The 25,289-nt window shown below is 35.3% G+C and overlaps 1 protein-coding gene across 2 annotated transcripts; it reads left to right on the top strand.

The window, feature by feature from the left end:
* The first annotated feature begins 712 nt into the window (after positions 1 to 712).
* Positions 713 to 24,444, top strand: trim3a (tripartite motif containing 3a). Of its 2 annotated transcripts, none has more exons than XM_079392113.1 (14): positions 713 to 853; positions 14,099 to 14,272; positions 15,768 to 16,008; positions 16,823 to 16,974; positions 17,228 to 17,408; positions 18,227 to 18,574; positions 19,483 to 19,873; positions 20,322 to 20,425; positions 20,530 to 20,697; positions 21,290 to 21,458; positions 21,541 to 21,600; positions 21,877 to 21,947; positions 22,136 to 22,276; positions 22,411 to 24,444. In XM_079392113.1, the coding sequence occupies exons 2-14, from the start codon at positions 14,127 to 14,129 to the stop codon at positions 22,561 to 22,563; spliced, it is 2,325 nt and encodes a 774-aa protein (XP_079248239.1). In that variant the 5' UTR covers positions 713 to 853; positions 14,099 to 14,126; the 3' UTR covers positions 22,564 to 24,444. The 2 variants fall into 2 exon arrangements, with proteins under 2 accessions (XP_079248239.1, XP_079248238.1); XM_079392112.1 differs by lacking the exon at positions 713 to 853 and adding an exon at positions 11,754 to 11,874.
* The last annotated feature ends 845 nt before the right edge of the window (positions 24,445 to 25,289 follow it).

Raw genomic sequence — 25,289 nt, 5'->3', positions numbered from 1 at the left:
ATCAGTGGCTCAACTTCAGTTTTGCGACGCTACGAGAATACTTTTTTTTTTTTTTGCGCAAAGAAAACAAAAATAACAATTTACTCAACAATTCTTCTCCCCCGAGTTACATCGTCCTCCATTTTGGAGAGTACCCAAGAATATTTGATGTAATTAGCGTTGTTTACGCTTACGTGATACTCTCTAAAATGGCGTAAGACATAACTCGGGGGAGAAGAATTGTTGAGTAAATTGTTATTTTTGTTTTCTTTGCGCAAAAAAAAAGTATTCTCGTAGCGTCGCAAAACTGAAGTTGAGCCACTGATGTCACATGGACTGTTTTACTGATATATTTACTACATTTCTGGACCTAGGAACATTTCAGCTGCCTTGCTGTCTATGGAGGGTAAAATTTCCTCAAAAATATCTTAATTTGTGTTCTGAAGATGAACGAAGGTCTTACAGGTTTGGAACAACATGAGGGTGAGTAATTAATGACAGAATTTTCATTTTGGGGTGAACTAACCCTTTAAGATTCAAAACATTCAAGTCACTGGAATCAACCAAGAGCCTTACAACCACCCCTTTTCAGATATACATTTAAAATAATTACATATTCCAAAACACGAAGACGTATTGGTTACCGTAGCTCCTCCTATTCCAGTGCTGACCAATGAACGAGCACCTCTTGCGTTCGCACACGCCCACAATCTCAGTTCACTGTCCCCTCCTTACCGACTCTCCCATTCGGAGAAAAGGACTGCAGTTTTGAAAAAACCCGTAAAAACCGGATTATTTATCGGACATTGACAATGAAAAACGCTTTCTCCCGTTATTCATGCTGACTCTTCTCTAAACCTGGCCCAAATTTCACGTGAGTGGACTAGTTTCTTACCGTCGCCTCTTCTCAAATTCGACTCATTTTGTCATTGCGGTGAATGCGCTGATACATATGTTGAATAATTAATTGACATTTGTACAGGAGACACTGCACAAGACTGTGGCTTAACGGCTGAAATCAGCCTCTGTTCTTTGTAAACGTTACCCACGGTTTTTACAGTGTCCACCATCTCTGAGGATGTGAGCAAGTCTTAAAATATCTGGAGGATGTAGCTTCTCCTTTATGTCATGGGGCTGTGCTTTAGGTCAACGAGTTTGACACAGTATCTGTGACTGTCTTCACGTTCCATTGTTTCACTGTGAATGCAGAACGAATGTCATGCCGTCACATAATATTTGCACTTTTTATAGCTGTTAGTGTAGGCTGTAACCACTCCTGTATTGACTTCTTTTGTCTCTAGAAGTACATATTTTGTAAAGTTCATGCAAGGCCTGCTGATAAATCATCTGAATTAGGTGCATTATATGACTTGTATGATGCATATTGACACTGCATGTATTTTGTAGAGATCGATTTTTTTTTTTTTGATAGTGATTATTTTAGTGTCCCATAATCATTTTAATCTGATTCTTGTATTTTTAAGTATGGTCTATTTTTGACACAATGCAAACAAATAGTCATTTTACTGCAACAAAAACACTTAATGCATTTTGATTATTTAAAAAAATAAGAATATTGTTGACTATCTATCTATCTATTTATAACACTCTATCTATCTATCTGTCTGTCTGGCTGTCTGTCTGTCTGTCTATCTATCTAATACAGATATATGGAAGTCAAAATGATCAACCTCTTTCGAGTATTTAGTACAGTATTATTATTGCTGTTGGATTTAGTGCATTTAGTATACTACAGATGCTATACTGAGAAATCAGCTGCAGTCTTACTGTACTTATAAATGGCTCTTCTTCTCTGCAGCATTTATTCCCTCAAAAGTCTGTCTCAAATGGCTTTTACAGTTTTTTTCAGGCAATTTCCTCCATCATGCACCATTGCTCATGCATGACATGAATTTCACATAATTTAGGCCCTTATAGTGTTCCATGCAGTAGTTGTTTTACTATTCTTGTAGTTTGTAAAAGACATGTTAAATCAAATTCAAGTTCAAGTTGAGCTTTATTGTCATTCTGCTACATGTGTGGACATATAGTGGAATGAAATGTCGTGTCTCGCAGGACCACGGTGCTACATACTGGTTAAACATAAGATAAACATACAACAATGCAAGTATAAGAGAGAAAAAAAAAAACAGCATCTGACTATACATATACTATAACTACTATACCTAGTTGCCTAGACATACACAAACTGAGACTGTACAAGAACTTTACATATATACTGTACATGAAATTGTGCAAAACGATTTCGTACATTAAATTGTTGTGCAGATTAAAGAGAGATTTTGTGATTTTGAGATTGTTGAAGCAGTGCATAGTGCAAAAAGATTTGTAGTGCAATGCTCAAGTAAACATTATTTTGTAGTGCAATGCTCAAGTAAACTTTTTTTTTTCATCTGGTGTAAAAGCAGCACAGAGACTAATTGGGGTTGTTTTAAAAATGACAGGTTTGTTGGCGACAAAGGCGGAATAATTATGCTGAACAGGTTGCCATGTTGTGTTGAATATGTATTGTTGATTTGTTGTCCAGATACTGAAAGACTGCCTACACGATCATCAGACAAGTGTGGCATTGGATGGATTTGATACAGTAATGATATTCATTTTCCAAGGAGATACTACTTTTGTGTTAACATGAAGATAATTCATAACCCCTTTTCCATAAAGCTTGTTCTGTATCCTCTTTTGCTATCAGAAACCTATGTAAAGTGAGAATCCGCTAAAATAAAGTAGAAACAGTAGTCTTGAGAACGTTTTACCAGCCCCGTCTGCTCAATATAGCAGCTGTTGCCCACTTTGGCACAGTAAATGCTCAGCTGTTCCTTTCACAGTGTCTTCACCTGTTTGAGAAGAAGGATGAAAGTGTAGTCTTTACATCAGCAGCTCCACATTTTTCCCCAGTTACAGATTATGCATGATCTAACTGCATTATCACTGACATGTAGAAATGTTTTGCTGCAGTGGTGTGAGAATCTGCTTTAGCTCTGAGTAGGATGTTAATGCATATTCAGTGACCTTTTGTTGTTTGCTTTCTAAATGCTGATGAATTCCGAGCCTAGCAGGTTGGATAGTGAGATGCTACACTGTAAGTAGACTTGGACCCATATGTGATGAAGATAACATGTTATTGGTGTTGAACATGACGAGTGCAACAAAATCAAACCAGACTCTGTTGATGGTGCATTTTATCCAACAAGAAGAATAGCTGTGTAGAAGTCAATATTCTGCTTGTCATGTCATGTTTAGTGTCTGTACAGAGATTGGTGAAGGTTCACGCTGGACAGATGCTGACAGGTTGATGTTAAGCAAAGCAGACAGACAGACAGCAGCCCGTTCCAGGTGAATCGATGTGCACGAATCACATCTTCGTGCGAGTGACAGTTTACTCTGCAGTCCTGCCATCGAGTTGACAGAAGGCTGGGCGGCGCCCCGTGGTCTGGAATATTTTGACCTTGCAGAAATGTGTATTTCTGCATGTGTGTGCAGAATTTAACTTGTTATACACAAGTGCACTCATGCATCACAATGAATCCAATCATGCTGACTAGATTTGTCTATGTGATTGATTTTATTGGATGTGTTGGATCTCTCTCCCTCTTAACCTGTGCAGTCAAAGTATTGAGACATTTAAATAAGACTTTTTTTTTGGAGTCATTAATGTTTAATTTCTGTTTTTGACTGCATAAGAAATAAACAATCATTGGACTACAAACATAAAAACCAACCACACACAACAGAACATGCAATATATTATAATATGTACAATATAAATAAAAGCATGCCTTTTATATTTATGCTCATTTAATGAGCAATTTAAATGGTTGCAAATACTTCACTACTGTGAAGTTTAAGGTTGCTAGATTCTCTCTTGGCATAAATGTAAATATACATAATTTAGGCAAATAATACAGTGTTATTTTACCCACAAAGACTTGTTGTTTTTTTAAAAGAAGAACTAACCAGTTTATTTGAAAAGTGTAAATACCAGTAATAATTTATTATTTAAAATTATATCCTCATCATGCATTAAATCATCCTATTTGATGCAATAAATAAATAAATTTATACCATTCGAAATTCAGACCATGTTTTTACTACAGTTTATCTTTATGAATTATATAAAAATAATTATATTTATATTTATAAATAAATTCATATTTAAATAGAACAAACAAATAAACATGGCACGTTTTCCTCCATCTGGTTTCATGCCCAGAACTGTTTCGTTATGCTACTGTAGGTTAGTGCAGATGTCCAGATGACCACACCACACTGCTGGTGGACAGTAACACAAGTTTATATAGTGTGACTAATGACTGCTTTGGAAAATGTGGCAATTTTCCCCTGCATCTTATATCATTTACCAAAAGACAAATGGTTTCATTTTTATCCTTCTGCTTGTTACAGTGTAGTAATAAGTCAGTATGGTGTTGAATAATATTTGGGTAAATGATATGAAGTAACTGATAGGAATTAATGGACAGATTCATCCATCTGGTTTTAAAGATGCAGGGAGCTGTGCGGCACAGCAGACAAGGCTTTCATTAGGCTGAGCGGGAGCCAAGTATCTCCCAATGGACTTGGCATCTGGGCTGCCGCAGCAGGACAGCTTCTTCATGCAGGATGCGATGTGATAAGAAATTCATGAACGGTCTCATTTGTGATGATATACAGTCTTTGGATATTTGGGTGGGTGTGGATGAAGATCAGGGTTGATGTTATCAAGCTCTTCTCTTCCAACAATGGAGAGTGACTGTTAGTTCATCTGATGGTAAATCCAAAAGAGTGACATCATTGTCAGAATAAGCCTATCAGCATTTATATGACTGTTTATTGTGACACTGATTGCATTAACACTCACACTTCAAACAATGCTCTTGTATTTGTATTCATCTACTTTCACACCAGTTTCCCTAGACGTTTTACTTTACTGCTAGAAAATATTTTTTTTTGCAAGACAATTGTTTAATTTCAGTCATATTTACACTCTTGTCATGGAAAAATAATTATTGTGAAGAATCAGAGTCTTCACACATCCTTGACAGATCATAACATATTGATCATCCTTGACATATCATAAGTCTTCAAGCTCCAAAAATGACAAAAAAAAGTCAGTTTTAACTGAATCACTGAATCAGTGATTTGACCTGGACTAGTCAGATTCCTACACTCTAATAAGAAATGGTGCTATATAGCACTAAATGTGGTTCTTTGGCTCATAGGGGAACCACTTTTGGTGCTGTATAGCACCAAATCTTGGTGCTTCAGTGGTTCTTCAGCGGTTCTTTGCATGACTGAGGTGCTATATAGCACCGCTACCATATACAGAACCTGTTAAGCTCCTGTACGGTTCTTCAGTGGTTCTTTGGGGTGATTAAGGTGCTATATTGCATCACTGCCATACAAAGAACCTGTTAAGCCCCTTTAAAGGTTCTTTACGAGCCAAAGAACCACTTAATGTTTGTTGAAGAAATAAAATGCAATATGGCTCCTCTTATGGTACTACATAGCACCATTTGACAACTGTATAGCACCTTTAAAGATATGGTGCTATTTAGTACCAAAAGTGGTTCCCCTATGATTACGAGCCAAGAACCACTTTTAGAGCTATAGCACCATTTTTTTAAGAGTGTATTCATTGAAAAGTTGATTCAGTTCACAAATGGAACTAAACGATTCATTGATGAATCGGACTGGGCTGCATTTCTCAAAAGCATTGTAAGCCTGAGTAGATCACAAAGATTATAGAACCTTTTTCTGTTAGTAATTAGTAAACATTGTGATGTTTTTCTGTGGGCGGAGTTTAGCTGGAGGCAGAAAGATTCCACTGACCGCTTCACTAACACTAGCTATGAAGTCTGTTTAGCTTGTTTTTTTTAATAATAACTGGAGAAATTCCCATTTTACCTGCATATGTAAGGTATAGATGCACTGTCCAGGACCGCGATTGTTATTTGAAAAGGTTAACTTTAACGGACGAAACCAGATTGGCCGACCCACACACACTTTTACTCAAAGGATGGACGATCTGACAGGATTCCCTTCGGTGTGACTCACATCTAACGTGTATAGTTAAGACAAACTCACAGTGTCTGTCTAGTCATGATGTATATATATTTCAATTTCAGCAGGCAACTATTTTTACAGCTACATTATTATTCCAGCCATAATTAATCACAACAAAGTATGATTGAGCATATAAATGATTTGAGTTGCTTCTTTTCACTGAATTGTTGATTCTGTTCACACATTGGACTGAACGATTCACTGATGAATTAGACTGGGTTGCATTTCCCAAAACCACTGTACGTCTAAAGGCCCATTCACACCTAGAATGATATATAAAGATAACTATAATAGCGTCCACACCAGCGGACGATATCATCATCTGTTTATTCTAAGTGTGTGCACTCATCTCCCGCTTTAAATTCTCAAGATCATTATCGCTGGATTGATTCTGATTTTATTGTTCATCAGCTGGAAAAAATTGTTCTGAAAGTGATTCCAATGATAGAATTTCTCTGTGCCTTTATCGTTATTTTTATTTGCTGTTCTTTAATATTAAGAACGAACTATTTTCAGAACTATCTTTATCGTTATCTTTATAGTTATTGGCCTTGGTGTGAACAGGCCTTAAATAGATTGCAAACACTATTGGTGCCTGTTTTTTTAACAATCTATTTAGGATTACGATGCTTTTGGGAAACACAACCCTGGTCTGGTTCTTGAATTCAAATCACTGACTTAATGATCTTTGATTTATAAATGAATCTTGTTTTATCCTTTTTGGATCTTGACAGATGTGGTCGCCGTGAACTGTTATGAAAGAAAACTGTTTAAAGATTCTTTAAATATGCTCCATTTGTACTCTATATAGAAACTGAACTATCCCTTTAAGCAGTGGAATTATACACTTAAATATTAAACACATCGCCTTGAACTTTGAACTTACAGATTTATAGACCGAACAATAACACTAAGATCATTGCTCATAGTGCATAGTCCAACTGTGAAATGTGTCGTGCAATATCCTCGATCAGTGTCTGCGAGCCGTTTTAAAAGCAGTCTTTTGTATTTGTTCATTATTCATGGATAGATAGACCGGATGTGGATTCAGCGTCAGGAAATAACTCTTTCATTCCAGCCTCTCCAGCCCACATCTGCAGTTTAAACCTGACATATAAGGATAAAGAAGCACGGATGCATCTCTTCTTTTAGTGCTCTGTGACTCATGGCATCTCCCCAGACACAACTGCAAATACTGCTTACGCAACTCTCAGCATGTAAGATCAGCCTGGTTATATGTCTGTGCAACTGCTTCCTTGTGGTCTTTAGATTTCATAGATTCCTTAAAAATCCGAGCATGCAGATATCTGTACTAAGACCTCATTCTTGTGTCGAGGGTCTTTTGTAATTGTGTTCTTCAGGACTGTGGTTAAATTGCTTATTGCTTGCTGCATGCAATATCCTGCAATAGACACAGGTAATGGAAAGAGTTGCATGCTGTCTTGCTGAGCTGTCTCGCTAATGTTGATTAATTGCAAGAAAGTGGAATTTATGGAAATGACGCAGACTTGGACTCTCTGCTCAGCTCTACAATCCAAATGCCATCCCTGCCGAGAAAAGGTCTTCGAATGGGGCATTAAGAAATATGTTAAAGGCCCTTAAAACCTTGTGCATAATACAACCCCGAAGACTGTATTACTGTACATTAATATTCTGTTTCAGCAAATAGGCTACACCTTAATTGTGTTATGAATATTAGCTTGTGGAAATGTTGCATTTCATATATGACCTGTATTTTTTTTATATAGGATTAATAGTATTTTTTTTTACATTTCTTTAGCAACATTCAGATGATGAAGTGTAGCTGTTGTTTAATATTTATGCTTCCACACAATGCACTATAAACGATATCCGTTCAGCAGGAAATCATAAATCAGTGCATAGTGAAGTCAGTACCGCCTGCTGTAGAAAGTACTGCTTGTAATACTGCGGTTTTTGTTAGTTGGTCCTCATTATTCTGAATCTGCAGCTATCTGGGACATCTGAAGACATACTTGTGTAGTTTGAGGTAAAGGTGGTATATATGAACAGCACAACTGTTTTCAACATTGAGCTTATTCAGCTTATTAGAAAGATTTCTGAAGGATAATGTTACACTGAAGACTGGAGTAATGGCTGTTGAAAATTCAGCTTTACCATCATATAATAAATTACATTTTAAAATGTATTCAATTAGAAAACAGATATTTAGAATTGTTATATTTTTTCACAATATTTATTTCACAAGATTCACTATTATTGGCAAAATTGGTGATTAATAATAAAGAGATTGCACTAAACACAGAAAAATGACCTCATTAATATCTTCACCAAGGGTAAACATTTTTCTTCAAGACCAGATTTTGAGAGGGTGTGAATATACACAGGGTGTGTTTTCAGAGGTGGCATGTATCTGATCCAGACTGTTCATAGCAGTTTTGGCTGCGGGGGGTCATTAAGCTCATTAACACAATGTGAGAAAGATTGGGAGAGAGTATCACATAAAATGGCTCATGGCCACAAGTTTATATTTCACATACTAACCAACATTAAAACGGAATCAGTTTCTTAATATTACATGTACATAATATTGCATATTGCTTTGTGACAACTTACCCCATATAGGGTGACAACATGACTCAAAACAAGGTCACTAGCTAAAATGTCCAAGCTTTCATTTTAAGATTGAGTTGAAATATGACATCTGAACAAAAACTCAAGTTTACAGACTCAGGCCTAGTCTTTTGACATTTCTACTAAGCTTTAGAGTAAATATATGAATCTAGACATCAAGCGGGAAGGGCTGCTGGTGAAGGGGGTGGGGCAGGAGAGCGAGGGGGGCCGCGCTGGTGTTTCTTGGTTACTGGGCTTGGCTAGAGCACGCAGGAAACCAAACAATGAGCTCTGCTTGAGAAAATTCACAACCCTGTCTGGTGTGTTTTTAATGACCTTGGATAATCTTTCACATGTTTTGTGAGTGTATACACTAGAATTAACGCCAATGTGTAATAATTAAACAGTGGAGCCAATTTACTAATAAATATATATATATATATATATTTATATATTAGGAATGTTCATTCCAGTTATTTTTCCTAACCGACAACCAACGCTCGTTAACCGATTATTAACCGTTAACCGAATTCAATTAAAAAGAACAAGTGTCTGTGACCCATTAATAATACTAACATTTGTTTTCCGGGGATTAATTTTACATGCGCAAAAAGCAGCAAACAACAGAACATGAGGACTCACATGGTCATATCATATCACATCACTCCTGCAGCGCTTCTGCGAACAGAGAAAAACATATTAAAGCTATAGGCGCTATATATTAATATTATAAAGAATAAATAGGCCTATATGAGAAATATATTTTCACTTAAATAATAATTTAAGAAAACAAAAGAAAAACTGTGCAACAAGTAAACTATGCAGAGTTTCGGTTCATTCAGACGGCAGAAAGCGCCATCCTATTTTTTTAGGCTTATTTTACAAAAGCGCAAAGATTTGTTTTTTTATTGTGAATGTACACAAATAAAAACCTTTTACACAAACCTTTTACAATTCCGATTATCTTCATGACTAAAAGGAGTAGTTGCTTCCACTGTTAGAAGGAAAACAAATCAAGTGATTGCTCCAATGCCGCATGCGCGCACGCAGTTAAGCATTCTACCTTGACAATGTAGCCTGTTCATTATCATTCTAAAAAACAATCAGTCAAACATATGGAAAAAAACACACTGCTCAGTTTAAATATGTAGTAAAATCTGTGTCGTTAGGCGTTATCACAGTACCGCCATCTGCCGTGAAGTTATGCAAAACATTTAGTTTTAAGTGGATATTGGAACGCCAGTGAAGTAGGCCTACATAAAAGGGAAATAATATTTTGGCATTCAAATACATTGCGAATATGGAAACATTTGATTTTGTTTTCGAATGAGAGACCCAACATTGGTTTCAGTTTCGTTTAATTAATTAATTAATTTGTTTTGGTTTGTCGTTTATATAGCTATAGCTTCTTACATTTTTAATTCTTGTTCTTTTCTAAATAGCCTACTGTTAATTGAAAGGATTTGTTGTGGAATTAAAATACCCTGGTTATGTTTACAGCGTTTATTATAATGTTTGTGATTCACGTCGACCTATTTCTGAATGAAATAATAAAATGCGACTTACCGGTATGTTTCTCTCTCTCTCTCTCTCTCTCTCGCTCTAAAAAACTATTTTTTTATACGCGTAGCTTATTTTAACCATGCAGCAAGCCTTTTAAAATATTTTGATAAATTACTGAAAAAAATAAATAAGTGACTTTAAACCGTTTAACTGGATTGTATTAATCTGTCAAAATTCTTATTGGTCGGTTAACGGTTAAACGGTTAAAATAAACATCCCTAATATATATATATATGTACATACATGCATATATATTTGCAAATTGCCCAACAGCCTATTTTGATGTCAACATCATCCATGTACAGTGGGGCAAGTAAGTATTTGATACATTGACGATTTTTTCCCACTTACAAAGAATGGAGAGATCTGTAATTTTCTTCGTAGGTACACCTCAGCTGTGAGAGATAGCATATAAAAAAAATTGTATGACATTGTATGATTTTTGAATAATGAATTTAAATTAATAAAATGTCAAGCTCTAAAATATTGAATTGGGTAGGAATTGTAAGTAAAATATAGATATTTTTAAAAACTTATCCTCAATCATTGCATGTGTCATGGTACTGTCATAAATGTGTATCGAATTCTGACACGGAAGAGAAGAAATTGTTGAATAAAAGTCATTACTTTTGTTTTCTTTTGCACACAAAAAGTATTCTCGTAGCTTCTTAACATTACGGTTGAAGCACTGATGTCACATGAACTATTACTACCTTTCTGGGCCTTGAATGTGGTAGTTGCATGCAGAGTCAGAAAGCTCTCGGATTTCATAAAAAAATCTTAATTTGGTTTCTAAAGATCAAGACCTTATGGGTTTTGGAACGACATGAGGGTGAGTAATTAATGACAGAATTTTCATTTTTGGGTAAACTATCCCTTTAATTTAAAACAAGTGCAGTTTTAGAAAAACACATCTTGAGAACTTTCACAGCGCATATTTAAAGCAGAAATGTGTTTCTTTTAAATGGCACCTTAATTCACCAAATTATGATCAATGGATGGAGAAGAGCCAAATCTAGATGGGTTATGTTGCCAAACATATTTTACGTGTTTTTTTACATTTATTTTTTTAGGTGTTGGTTCAGCTGTCTTGATTGCAGTGCGGTGATGCTATATGGTCAAAACAAAGTATGCCAAATCCAGTTGATTTGCATAATTCCTATAGTGAACTTGGTGCTATTGCAAAACAGCCACAGATATGTGCAGATAACCAATGTTATCAGCGGGTGAAGTTTATTGTTAGTAAAATTCCCTAGGGTTTTCATTCTGCTGTAATAATGACAGCTACCTTTTTGGACTGAGAGGGACAAATCTTCTCGTTCTATTCATCTCAATGGCTAGCAATGAGTCAAGCTCTCTCTCTCTCTCTCTCTCTTTCTCTTGCTGTAAACACATAGGAAGGAACTGGGAGGATTTTTAGGAAGTGCCATTTAAAGACTTCCTTTTTTCCCTTCCTCCTGTGAAGAGACAGAAATGAAAGGTGCAGCACTCTGATGTGTTTTTTATTCAAATCTGAGTAAACAGCTTAAGGGAGGATAAAGAGAACAGAATATGAGAGCGTGAAACTCCGCAGCTCCAGGGTGCCGCAATCAACTGCTTTTCCACAAGCTGGAAATGAAAGATTACTCATGAAGTACAGAACATCTGACGTTACAGGTTAGTCAGGAGGGAACGGGGAGGCTTCTAATCCCAGGATGTGAGAGATGAGTCTGCAGTTTTCCTGTATTCTCACAGCAGCTGTGTGTTCTTTCATCAGACTGCACTAATGTGAGATACAGACCATATTTAATTTGACACGAGTAAAAATGAGGCTGTGAGAAAAGTGTAAAAGAAAGTTCAATTTAATACATGAGTTGTGAAAATGAAAAGTGATCTTGCCTCCACCGACCCACTTGACATTACATGGACAAACCGTTTCATTTACAGTATTGTTACAGTTAGTGTTTCTCCAGTTGTTCATGCTTGCTGTCTAAGGGGAAGTGCCTGGCACGTGGCTTGTGTTGCAACATGGAATATAAAAGTCATATTTTCAGTAGACAAAATCCTCAAACTCTAATCCTAAAATTGAGAAAAACAGAATCAGACGTGGGTCAGAGTTGGAAAATCACGGCAGACGAGGAAGCACATGGACACTGAAACAGCAAAAAAGAAAAAGACGTGCTCACACAAACACATCCACACAGACAGACAAACTGACTCTCAATAACAGAAAGACCATTATGTTTTGTGTATCATGGGATTTCACATCCCATTTGTTTTTGTGGAAGATAAACGGATGCTGTATGCACATTCATTGATACTGAAACAATAACATGTTGTTAGTAGATGGAGGGATCAGGGGTAATCTCTTCTATCTGAACAGACAGATGTTCACATGGATGTGTGTCATGGATATAGCTGATGGCTACAGCTGTTTTCTATTTTAATATAATATAAAAATGTAATTTGTCTTCAGTGTCACATGATCTTTCTAATATTCTGATTCGGTGCTCATGAAATGGATGTTGAAACCATTTGTGCTGCTTAATATTTTTTGTGGAAACGTGATGTTTTTTTTCTTTGATTAATAGAAAGTTCAAATTAACAGCATAAATTTGAAAAATAAATATTTTGTAACATTATAAATGTTTTTAGTCTCACTTTTGATCAATTTAACGCACTGTTGCTAAATAAATGTATTAATTTCTTTCAAAATTAAATAAATAATAGTGCTGTCAAAGGATTAATCATGATTAATTGCATCCAAAATAAAACATTTCTGAACTTAAAATGCTTTTTTGCATTTATTTTGTTTTACTACTTACACAATTATTTAAAGTATATATCCATTATATTATTTTCAATACACAGAGTCACTTGTAATGATATTTTTAGGGGGGACAACCCTCAGATTCCCCCCGGGATTTACACATATGGGCGTATGGTCTGAAGCACTGACAGGCTGATCCCCCACCCCTTCAACCTCTTCTGCAATGCTGGCAGCACTCATACGTCTATTTCCCAAACACAACCTCTGGATATGATGCTGAGCACGTGTACTCAACTTATTTGGTAGACCATGGCGAGGCCTGTTCTGAGTGGAGCCTGTCCTGTTAAACCGCTGTTTGGTCTTGGCCACCGTGCTGCAGCTCAGTTTCAGGGTCTTGGCAATCTTCTTATAGCCTACGCCATCTTTATGTAGAGCAACAATTCTTTTTTTCAGATCCTCAGAGAGTTCTTTGCCATGAGGTGCCATGTTGAACTTCCAGTGACCAGTATGAGAAAGTGAGAGCGATAACACCAAATTTAACACACCTGCTCCCCATTCACACCTGAGACCTTGTAACACTAATGAGTCACATGACACTGGGGAGAGAAAATGGCTAATTGGGCCCAATTTGGACATTTTCACTTAGGTGTCTACTCGGGCCAGCGGTTTAGACATGAATGGCTGTGTGTTGAGTTATTTTGAGGGGACAGCAAATTTACACTTTTATACAAGCTGTACACTCACTACATTACATTGTAGCAAAGTGTCATTTCTTCAGTGTTGTCATATGAAAAGATATAATAAAATATGGTGTACTCACTTCTGTGAGATACTGTATGTATTTGAGAAAAATTTCATATTTATATTTATATATATATATATATATATATATATATATATAGTATAGTGTGTGTGTGTGTGTGTGTGTGTGTGTGTGTGTATATATATATATATATATATATATATATATATATATATATATACAATTTTCTATACATAATAAATATACACAGACAGTGTCATACATAAAAAGCTTTATGAAAGTTTACTTTTGCCTACATACATGAGATTGTACAGATAGACCCACAGCTGTATTCAAAGATTACCGTTCTTTCTATCTCTCTCTTGTAGTCTGAGAGGCCTCTGTTTCTTCATTTGAATGCCTCTCACGATGGCTAAGCGGGAAAGCGGCAGCACCAGCCCGGTGGTGCGTCAAATAGACAAGCAGTTCCTGGTGTGTAGCATCTGTTTGGAGCACTACCACAATCCCAAAGTCCTGCCCTGCCTGCACACCTTCTGCGAGAGGTAAACTGACACATCTCAATAGAAAGAGCCTTGTGCATGAATGAACAAATGATTACAATCACGCAATCATTGCCTGAATGCTGCTTTCACAATATGCTAAAGGCTGTCTGTGTTCACACGTGTGGAAGAAATGCGCTAAATGCCGCCCAAAACGCTGCCGCTTCGGGGGGGATGTCTGTAAAATCACAGCAATCTGGTTGATTTGAAGATGATCCAGTGTGGGGAATAACTGACAAACACTAAATTAAGCACATTTTAGTAGCATGATAGTAGCTCGACCTTATTCAGTAGCAAAATACTTTTTTCTGGAAAATAGCAGTGTACATCTTTTTTTTTTTGTATGTTGTATTATAGCAGAGCAAACTAAGATGATAATCTAACATGCTTGTCTGTCCACCCGCTCTCATATGAAACATTTGGGAATTTCATTTTAGTGAACCAGTTCAGTCCCCATCCAAATCCAAATTCCATTTCTTATTCTTATTCTTAAGAAATATAGAAAATAATATTTATAATAATTCTACAAAATAATATCATAATTTCTACATCAAATTAAATTACATTTTAAATAAAAATATTTATATATATATATATATAATTAAAGATAAAAATCATTAAATACGATAACAATAAAATTCAAAACTTCAAAAACAAATTCTGAATTGTCAGAGTACACATTCAATGTAAGTTTAATGCACTTATTTTAGTCCTGCCACAGCCTAGCCACATTGGAAATTTTACACAGTAATGTCATATGTATTAAATTAAAATAATAAAATAAAAGACATTTATTTTTTAATTGCCAAAGTGCACAAACAGTCTGGCAACATTCTGCATTTGAAATTAATTATATATAATATTGAGTTAAAATGAGTAATATGTCTATGAAAAACTATTACTGAGTGATATGTAATAAAATTAAAATATTTGTGACAGATGTCACTGCCTTCTCACGGTGACTGGCTGCCGCCCATTGTTTTTAGCCTCTCATTTCTATAATTACAAAATTCAACACTCTCACCACTTGGTCTACTCTGTTGGTCTGCTGCTCTGCTCCTATAGAGAATAAAAAACCCTGTTCAGCTCCAACGCACCAGTGAACATGTACAGTTTGACTCCTAAAGCAATGTCACAGATGCTGGATTTTGCTTTAGAATGGCTGTCGTATGACATCATGTTTCGAAACCGCCCAGTAAGGCAAAAACGGGGATGACCGTATTCCCTCTGCCGTCACTGAGCTGGAATGTGAGCCTCAGTTTTTTTTTTTCCGCTTCTGTCAACAAATCGTGTGTCCTCACATGACAGTTAATTGCTCTCGTTTTTGTTACTTTATATCATCCTGTCAAAATATTTCCGAGTGTAATTTAATGAGACTGAAAAACTGAACACAGACAGACCACGAGTCTCAGGATACGCCCAGTGCATTTACAATCCTTTTGACCTTGGAGGGAAATCTTTACAGCGTGCACTTGTTTTCACACTCTTTTCATCACAGATGCCTCCAGAACTACATTCCCCCTCAGTCCCTGACCCTCTCCTGCCCGGTGTGCAGACAGACCTCCATCCTGCCTGAAAAGGGTGTTGCAGCACTGCAGAACAATTTTTTCATAACTAATCTTATGGAGGTGTTGCAGAGGGAGCAGGACTGCACCCGTCCCGAGGCCTCTACTGGGCTGGAGTCAGCCGGTGCTGCTACATATGCCCCGCCCCTCTCCTGCCCCAACCACGAGGGCAAGGTAAACATGCACACATCCTGAAAACGGTGCAGTGGCCTCCTACTACGAATGACATGTACATACTTCACTGGTGATAGTATAGTATACTATATAGGTGATAGTATACACTTTTGAATAAGTGGTAAGACTGTGCAAGTATTGGGACATTTGCAGGTTTCAAGATGGAGATATTATATATTATAATATATATACTGTATAGATTAGATGTAATTATTTGTAGTTATGTGCATAGGAATAACCCAAGCAAATTCCTATTTACCAGTAGAGATCTTTTAGTATTATTTATATAATATTATAGTATTTAGTAATATTTTGAATTATCTTTCATTTTTATATTTCAGTTTTCCTTTTAATTTTTTTATTAGAGTTTTAATAATCTTAGTACTTGAACTTTTTTTTTTCAGTAAGCTACCAAGGCTTTTTGTGTTCAAGTTCTTCATCTAATATTTATATTAAAAAAAAAATATTTATTTATTTTTTAAGTATACTAAAACTATTTTTTAGTTCACGATATAAACACAAGTAATTTACTAGTGAAACTATTTATTAATTTATTTTAAGTTTTTTAATTATTTATTTATACAATTCATTATACAATTACAGTAAATTATACAAATACATTATAATTCACAAAAACGACACAGTGGAAGTATTTATGAATTTATTATCAACAGTTTTTTTTCTCAGCTATTCATAGATAACATGTAAAGATAGCTCATAAAATATGAAGTGTAAATAGCATTTGTGCTACTCAAACGGAGTCTTTACCAATCTGGATGTGCAGCATTTGTATGAGATTTTTCGCCCTCTGCAGGTGATGGAGTTTTACTGCGAGTCTTGTGAAACGGCCATGTGTTTGGAATGCACAGAAGGAGAGCACAGAGAACATGTGACCGTTCCACTGCGGGATGTTCTGGAGCAGCACAAAGCTGCACTGAAGAACCAGCTGGATGCTATTCGCAACAGGTTCATGCAGCCAAAAATAATACTAAGCTCACTGTTAAACTGAGCCAGTATTTAACCCATTCTTTATACTGTACACTGAATCAGTCGTTTTTTTAAACTTACTTTTTAATACTACAATTTTGGTTTACCTTCTTTTTTTTAATAACTTTTTTATGTAGTTACTGTTGTGTTTGCACAGCTCAGCTGCTTGAGCCACATCATGACCTCCTTATGGAAAGTTTGACTGAACATTGCCCTCATTTTGCATCCGCAGGCTTCCTCAGCTGACTGCAGCTATAGAGCTGGTAAATGAGATCTCCAAGCAGCTAACAGACAGGAAGAATGAGGCAGTGACGGAGATCAGCAATACATTTGAGGAACTTGAGAAAGCACTGCATCAGCGCAAGACTGCCCTCATCACTGACTTGGAGAACATCTGCAGCACCAAGCAGAAGGTGAAAAGCTTACTCCTTACATACAGTACAGTACATACATACAGAACGATATATAGATATAGAAAGGGGGGGGGGGCATTATTACTTATGTCATTCCAAATTCATTTGCTTTTTTTCCAAATTTTCCATGGGATGAAAATTTTATTTTGTTTTATTTTTATGTGAATACATCAAGCAAATTTTACCCAGCAGTATCATTTCAGTATTATTTATAGTATTTATTCATGTTTTGAATTAGCTTGATTTAATTTTATATTTTCAGTTTTCTACTAAATATTATAATATTACTACATATTAAAATTGAATTATTATTTATATTTATTTTTAAATGTAAATTTAGTTTTAATTTTCATGCATTGATTTTATTTATGTGTTCAAATAATTGATTATTTAAATATTGTGTAAAGAAATTGAAAATACATTTTTCACATCTCTAATATCTAAAATAATATAAACAATAAATTAACATTAATTTTGTTACATTAATTTCTATTTTAATTGTATTATTTGATGTGCATATGATTACATCAAGCTATTTTTTTATTTATTAATAATTCTGAATTAGCTTTTTATTTTTGTATTTTTGTTTTATTTTATTTTGAACTTTGATTTAGGTTTTAGTCATTTTGTTACATAATTTTTTGTAAAATATATTTTTAGTTTTAGTTCCAGTAATTTGACTAAATAATATATTTTATCTCATTTAGTTGCCAAAGCAACATTTATATATGCATGGAATACATTTTAGTTTAAAGCTTATATATTTTATTGAATTGAAGGGGCATCTGTAATTATATCAAATGCTTATGTTGCTGCAGGTGCTGCAGGCCCAACTCACTGCACTACTTCAAGGGAAGGAAAACATCCAGAGCAGTTGTAGCTTCACAGAGCAGGCGCTGAACCACGGCAGCCCCACTGAGGTGCTGCTGGTGCAGAAGCAGATGGGAGAGCGGATGGGCGTTCTGGCCCGACACGCCTTCCCTGAACAGCCCCATGAGAATGGCCACCTGGACTGTCAGGTGGAGACAGAGGGGCTGCGCCGCTCCATCCAGAACCTGGGAGTCCTGCTTACCACCAGCGCCGTGGGGCACACCAGTGTGGCTACTGGAGAGGGTCTCAGACATGCTGTTGTTGGGCAAAGTGCCACTGTTACAGTGACCACTAAGGTTGGTGATGATGCCACTGGGTTTGAGTTCAGTTTGAAAACATACTGTAAATTAACTGTACTGTACTGTAAACATATCCATATCCAGTATAAGTTGCATTGCTCCATGTATGACATTCTAATAGATTCATATATAAGTCTGTGCTGTTATATGACACATTTAATTTGTGAAGATGTTTATATAGTGAATTATAACCATGCTTAGAGATGCACTGATAAAAAAAATTCTGATTGATACTGTAAATATATGTATGTATATATATGTAAATAGTCAATAATAAATGAATAATTGCTAATAAATGTGTTATTTATATTTATACATTTTTTAAATGTAATTGTACTTTTTATTTTAATTGAATAAAATAATTGCTTATTTATTGAAACATTATTTATTATGTAAATATTATTTAATTGTTTTTATATTTTATATGAAAATAAAAAATATATCTTAAAAAAGTACATATTTCTACAGTAAACAATATATATCTAAAAAATAAAAGTATTTTTATAAAAATAAATGACAAAAACCTCTCTCTCTCGCTCTATCTATATCTATCTATCTATATAGATAGATAGATAGATAGATAGATAGATAGATAGATAGATAGTAAATTAACAGAGAGTATATGCACACACAGAGTAAATTAAAATTAATAATATAAATAATATTTATATATAGATTATAAATTATTTGGATTTTTTTATTTAATGTCAGATATATTATTTAAGTTTAAATTTAAATGTTTTATTATTGACTTTTATAAAATACAAATTTCTAATATCACTAATGTCTATGAATTTTGATCTATGAAATTCACCGTTGTGCCACTGGTTGTTTCAGACTGTCCTTGTAATAAATGCTGTAGCTTGATTTAAGTTTGTAACAAAAGCCTCCAACTGCTTCCCTAGGACAAAGACGGTGAGCTTGTAAAGACTGGAAATGCTGCACTGAGGGCTCAGATCAGCGGTCCAGATGGAACCGTCACCGAAACGGACATAACAGACAACAAGAATGGCACTTACGAGATCGGCTACACTCTCCGCTCAGAGGGTGAGTTCTCCTTCTCTGTCCTGCTCTACGGGCAGCTAGTGAGGGGCAGCCCCTTCCGCCTGCGGGCCGTCAAACCCTGCGATGCCCCACAGTCACCCGATGACGTGAAGAGACGTGTGAAGTCACCCGGAGGAGCTGGAGGGGCTGGAGGACATGTGCGCCAGAAGGCGGTGCGCAGACCCTCAAGCATGTACAGTACAACGAAGAAGAAGGAGAATCCCATTGAAGATGAACTCATCTACAGAGTGGGTGAGTGAAGAGTTGCATGTTTTTATTATTTTTGTTTTTACTTCAAATTGTGTCCTGTATGCCAAAAATATGTCCTATTTTCAGATACATTTCAGATCGCCCTAAATCTATTCTTTAAAGCACATTTTGTAATATATTTTGATATTTGATATTAAACAAAATATATTTCCAACTTGTTCTAAGCAGCAGGATTAATATTTAAAATATATGGTTTAAAAAAATTACATATATATATATTTTTTTTATATATATACTGTATAAGTGACGTGACGTGTGGCCAAGTATGGTGTCCCACTTAAAAGACTGAAACAGTATAGCGCAGATAACGGTGCTATACTGTTTCAGTCTTTTAAGTTGGCCTGAAAAGATGAAAAGCTCATTTCTGCATTCTGCTTTATTGTTGGCCTGCATCACAGTGTGTCAGTTGACATCTTATTTGATGTGACAGGGACGAGGGGTCGAGAGCGGGGGGAGTTCTCCAACCTGCAGGGCATCTCTACCACCAGTAACGGGCGAATCGTGGTCGCTGACAGCAACAACCAGTGCATACAGGTAAGAATAAGCAGCCTGATGGTGGCCTTTAACAGATGGATATATGAATAAATGTGTACCGCTTGGCCAGAAGCATTTATATGCTGCGTTCTGTGATCTTCTAGGTGTTTTCCAATGATGGTCAATTCAAACTGAAGTTCGGGGTCAGAGGTCGCTCCCCTGGCCAGCTCCAGCGCCCCACTGGCATTGCAGTGGACATGAATGGTGACATTATTGTAGCAGACTATGACAACAGGTGGCTCAGCATCTTCTCTCCAGATGGCAAGTTTAAGGTAAGTTACATTTCTTTCATGATCATTTTAATTAATTAAAACATACAGTATATATTATTATAAAAAAGAATGAAATATATTAAATACAAAATGTATTAAACTGATAATGAAATAAACTTTAGTTCAATATTAAATTATCAAATAAAATTAAACTGGATTCTAAAAGTCATAGAACATCCAATTTTTGGATTTTAAAATAATATTATTTATGTATCATAAAATAAAATAATAAAAAAAATATTTAAAGAATCAGCTTTCAAACATTAAAAGCGTTCAGTACAAAAACATGTATATTTTAGACATTTCTAGTCATGCCTTGGAGATGAAAATTTAATAAAAAAATTAAATTATAATTAAGAAATACAATGAATTGTAAAAAATGTTATTAATAGATAAATATTAAACATATTAAAAATATATATTAAAACTAGTGTAGAATAAAAACATTTAAAATGTATATGTTTGAACTCAATTTTTCCAAGCATCAGATAGTGTTTACTAATTTTTGTTGCTTGTGCTACTCCATAAATATCTGCCACATTGATCTGATTTATTGGTGATATGCTAATATGTTTTCTTGGTTTTCTGGCAGAATAAAATCGGTGCAGGTCGGCTGATGGGTCCTAAAGGAGTGTCTGTGGACAAGAATGGTCATATTATCACAGCAGACAACAAGGCCTGCTGTGTCTTCATTTTCCAATCCAACGGCAAGCTGGTGACCAAATTTGGTGCCAAAGGAACATCAGAGAGGCAATTTGCAGGTAATATCTCTTATTTTTCTTCAGCATTTAATTCATGGCCAGTTCACGTTTTAATCAGATGTTACTTTCTGTTTCTTTGCAGACAAAAGTACTCCAAATACACCGACAGAGCCAAAGCAGAGTAAATCTGGCCCTGCCTTCAGTGAGTATTCAACTTTATTCATTTTTAGTTGATTTATTACTTTAATATTATGCAGTATGATTATCAAATGAGGTCATCTAAAAATGATATAGAATGCTTTGTAGGATAATTGATTATCCACATAAAGCTATGCTGAGAGATTTTTATTAAATTTTTTGGTATGTAGGTAGGGGTTGCATGAATATCTGTGTTGGTAGATATTTCCTTAGAAACAAAACAGTCTCTCTCTCTCTCTCTCTCTCTCTCTCTTTCTCCTTCTCCTTCTATGGCCGTAAGGTCCTCATTTTGTGGCCATAAACAACAAGAATGAAATTGTTGTGACAGACTTCCACAATCATTCTGTTAAGGTACGGTAAGCTCTTCTCTTTTACTGTGTAAATTATCCCACGTCATAACATATTCACCTCAAACATTAACCAGACTTGCTGTGTTTTATCATGTTAATGTAACTTTTACTTTTGTGCAACTTAAAAGATTCCTTTGATACACCTTTTTTTTCCTGAACTTAATGTGGATTGTTTATGGCTTCTTGCAGGTTTACAATGCTGATGGTGAGTTCCTGTTTAAATTTGGCTCACATGGCGAAGGGAACGGCCAGTTCAACGCACCCACCGGTGTGGCTGTAGATGGCAATGGGAATATTATCGTTGCAGACTGGGGTAACAGTAGGATACAGGTAGACTACATCTTATTATTATTTAATTTACAAAAAAAATTTTGAGACATTTTTGCAATTACATTTTATTTCATAATATAATTATATACTTTTTGTACATTTTTTATTTAAAAAAAGTACCCTTTGTTGTTTAGGTGTTTGACAGTGCTGGCTCTTTTCTGTCGTACATCAACACGACGGCGGATCCTTTGTACGGTCCGCAGGGTCTGGCTCTCACGTCAGATGGCCATGTGGCCGTGGCAGACTCTGGAAACCACTGCTTCAAAGTCTACCGATACCTGCAGTAAAGACTCGCCGTGATGGAAGAGTTCATATACTGTAAGCTCCAACAGTCTTCTTTGGCATTTCATGTTTTCCTTTGCACAAGTCTCTGCACACAAATACCCAGCCATTTGACTCATGCTGATGTGAACAAACCCAGGGCTTCATGAATGTTGCATCCCTATTTGATCAATTTGCATTGATTTGTGTTAACAATCACTTCCTAAATGAATGTATATCAAACCCAAGCAAGTAATAACACAGTCGCTGTGAATATAACAGTGACCGAGGGCAGCTATCTGTGTGCTTTCACAAAAGTCTTTCTTGAAAACCTTAAAAGCTGCTTGACAAACCCCTCCGTTAAATTGCAGGGAACAAAATGGTGGTCAATAAATGTTTTCTGGGCATTTCATTAATGCAACGGCTTAAGAATGACCTGCGGATGGCGCTATCTCACATCAAACTGGCCTTTTGTGCATTGGCTAACCGTACATACGTACGAATTTGTATAATATGGTGTAAATCTGATCGCCATTGATTTGCTGTAATATGGTTTTAGAGATCCGCTCTCTCTTAGTGCGCTGAAGCTCAATATTAAAGTAACCTGGCTGTCAATGTGCTTTAGTAATACTGCTTGTAGGTTCATTGTGCCTCTGATTTTAAAAGCTATGCCTATATGTCACATGGGCTTTCTACATATCACTGACCACAACAGCACAATTGACATATTGCATGCGTTTTATCCACGTTAAAAGGTTATAAAGCAAGTTTATTTATTTTGTAAACAATGGTTAATAATGTTATTTTTCTAAGTTGAAATGTGTTGTTTATCTGCAGTTCAATGCCTTCAGTGGTTTTCACAAGGTGTGCAAAGCTAACGTGTTGTGAAGTACAACTGAGTTTTTTTTTATGCACATGATAGTCACTATGTCATTACGGGGAATGTGGATCTGTCATATGAAGACACTGAAAATATGAACATTAAAAAGGGAAAATTAAGTCACACAGCCACTTCTGCATTTTTAAGTTGCCAAATTCATAAAAGAACAATTTTTAGGGTACTTGCCATAGTTACTGAAGCATTTAGTACTGTTTTTAAATAATTTTTTATTTTGTTTTATTCCTTGTTTTCTATGAATGTAATCAAATGAATGAAAAATAAAAAAATACTGCATTAGAAATGACATGATTCTGGCCCACAAAAGCAATGATTTCTGAATAAGGAGAGCATTTATACTTTATATAGGGTCATGATTCTGGTTTTACAAACAGTGTTGTTTAAGCCACTAAATACAGTATTCTGTAATAAAACTGTACAGTGTATAACAACAACAGGAGATGTGAAGCATTTGAAACATTGTATTGTAAACTGCAATAATGCACTCTTGATGTAGCATCTCTAAAAGGACCCCTAAAAATGAAGGTTGTGACACTAAAAGTTAAAGGTCGTCATGTCAGAGATTTTTGCAATAGAATTCTTCCCATTTGATTATGTAACTTGAATCTACTGTATTGCCAATACACATGAAAAACTGAATTAAAATGCTTCAGACTCTAGTTTCCAATGTACCAAACAACTGTAACAGTCTCTTTATATGTCAGTATGCACTAGAAATAAAAGCACATGATTTACCGAGCCAAATAATGATGTTGGAAGTGGTTATTTTCCATCTTGTCTTCTAAATGTCACAGCGCTTAATGGGGTGTTGCTTTAGAAATTCATTAAGATGATGGCAGGCAGAGCGGCTTATGGTTGCCTTGCATTTCTTTTCTTCTGGTATCTTCTCGATCCACATGTCATTGTTCAGTACATACCTGAAACTTCAGAAACAACAGAAGAATGTTTTACAAATCAAAAACAGCAATTTGCATTCCTTTTGTCTTTTCAATAAATGATTTCAAGGCTTACTGTTGTCCTGTTGTCGTCGTTATTGAGCACTGATATTGCGTCATCCTGCCCCATGATCAGATGGTGAGCTTCATTTTTAAGCTCCATTTCATCACAAGATAAGTGCAGTATCATCTGACGTGTGGCATCTTTCTGGACACCAGAATCCACCACCCCTTAAACAGGAAAGTGTTAATATATATTATTTATGGAGTAACAATTTACAATAAGTTTCTATGTTAACAGCATTAGTGCATTAGGTAATGTATTAGTACTTTACAGAATCCATAACATTTACATTTATTAATTTATTAGACACTTTTATTCAAAGTGGATAATGTACAGTCTGCAATTACATTTTTTTTTTTTTTGTAATGGCTAGCTGACTGTACTTTATGGAAATACTCACCACATCCCATATGGCAAAAAAATTATATTTCTTGGCCGAAAAATGTTTTAAAAAAATAACTTTTATATAGTTTCAACCTTTCTATCTATCTAGTATTTTTCTATGAAGAGCAAAATACATTTTTAAATGCTTTTAAGAATATTTTTATTTTTTATGCATTTTCCAAAATATACTACAATTGCAACAACACCAAAAAAACTATTGTCTACCAAAATATTTACAGAAATATATTTTGAAACATATTACATTTTTATTTATTTTTTTCCGGGGTGGGAAATTTTTGTATATTTTGAAATATATTTAAGCTGATAAAAACAATATTATATATAATATGCTGATAAAAAAAAATACTGGTTTAAGTTTAACTAATTTTATGACCGAGTTCACCTGTATATTCTCTTAAAAATTCCACTAAGACAAAAGTCCATTACTATAGTATTATTATTACAGTAATA

This window comes from Barbus barbus, assembly GCF_936440315.1.
Source record: "Barbus barbus genome assembly, chromosome: 34".
Taxonomy (NCBI): domain Eukaryota; kingdom Metazoa; phylum Chordata; class Actinopteri; order Cypriniformes; family Cyprinidae; genus Barbus; species Barbus barbus.
The sequence above is the reverse complement of the archived record's forward strand: the minus strand, read 5'-3'. Positions and strand labels throughout refer to the sequence as shown.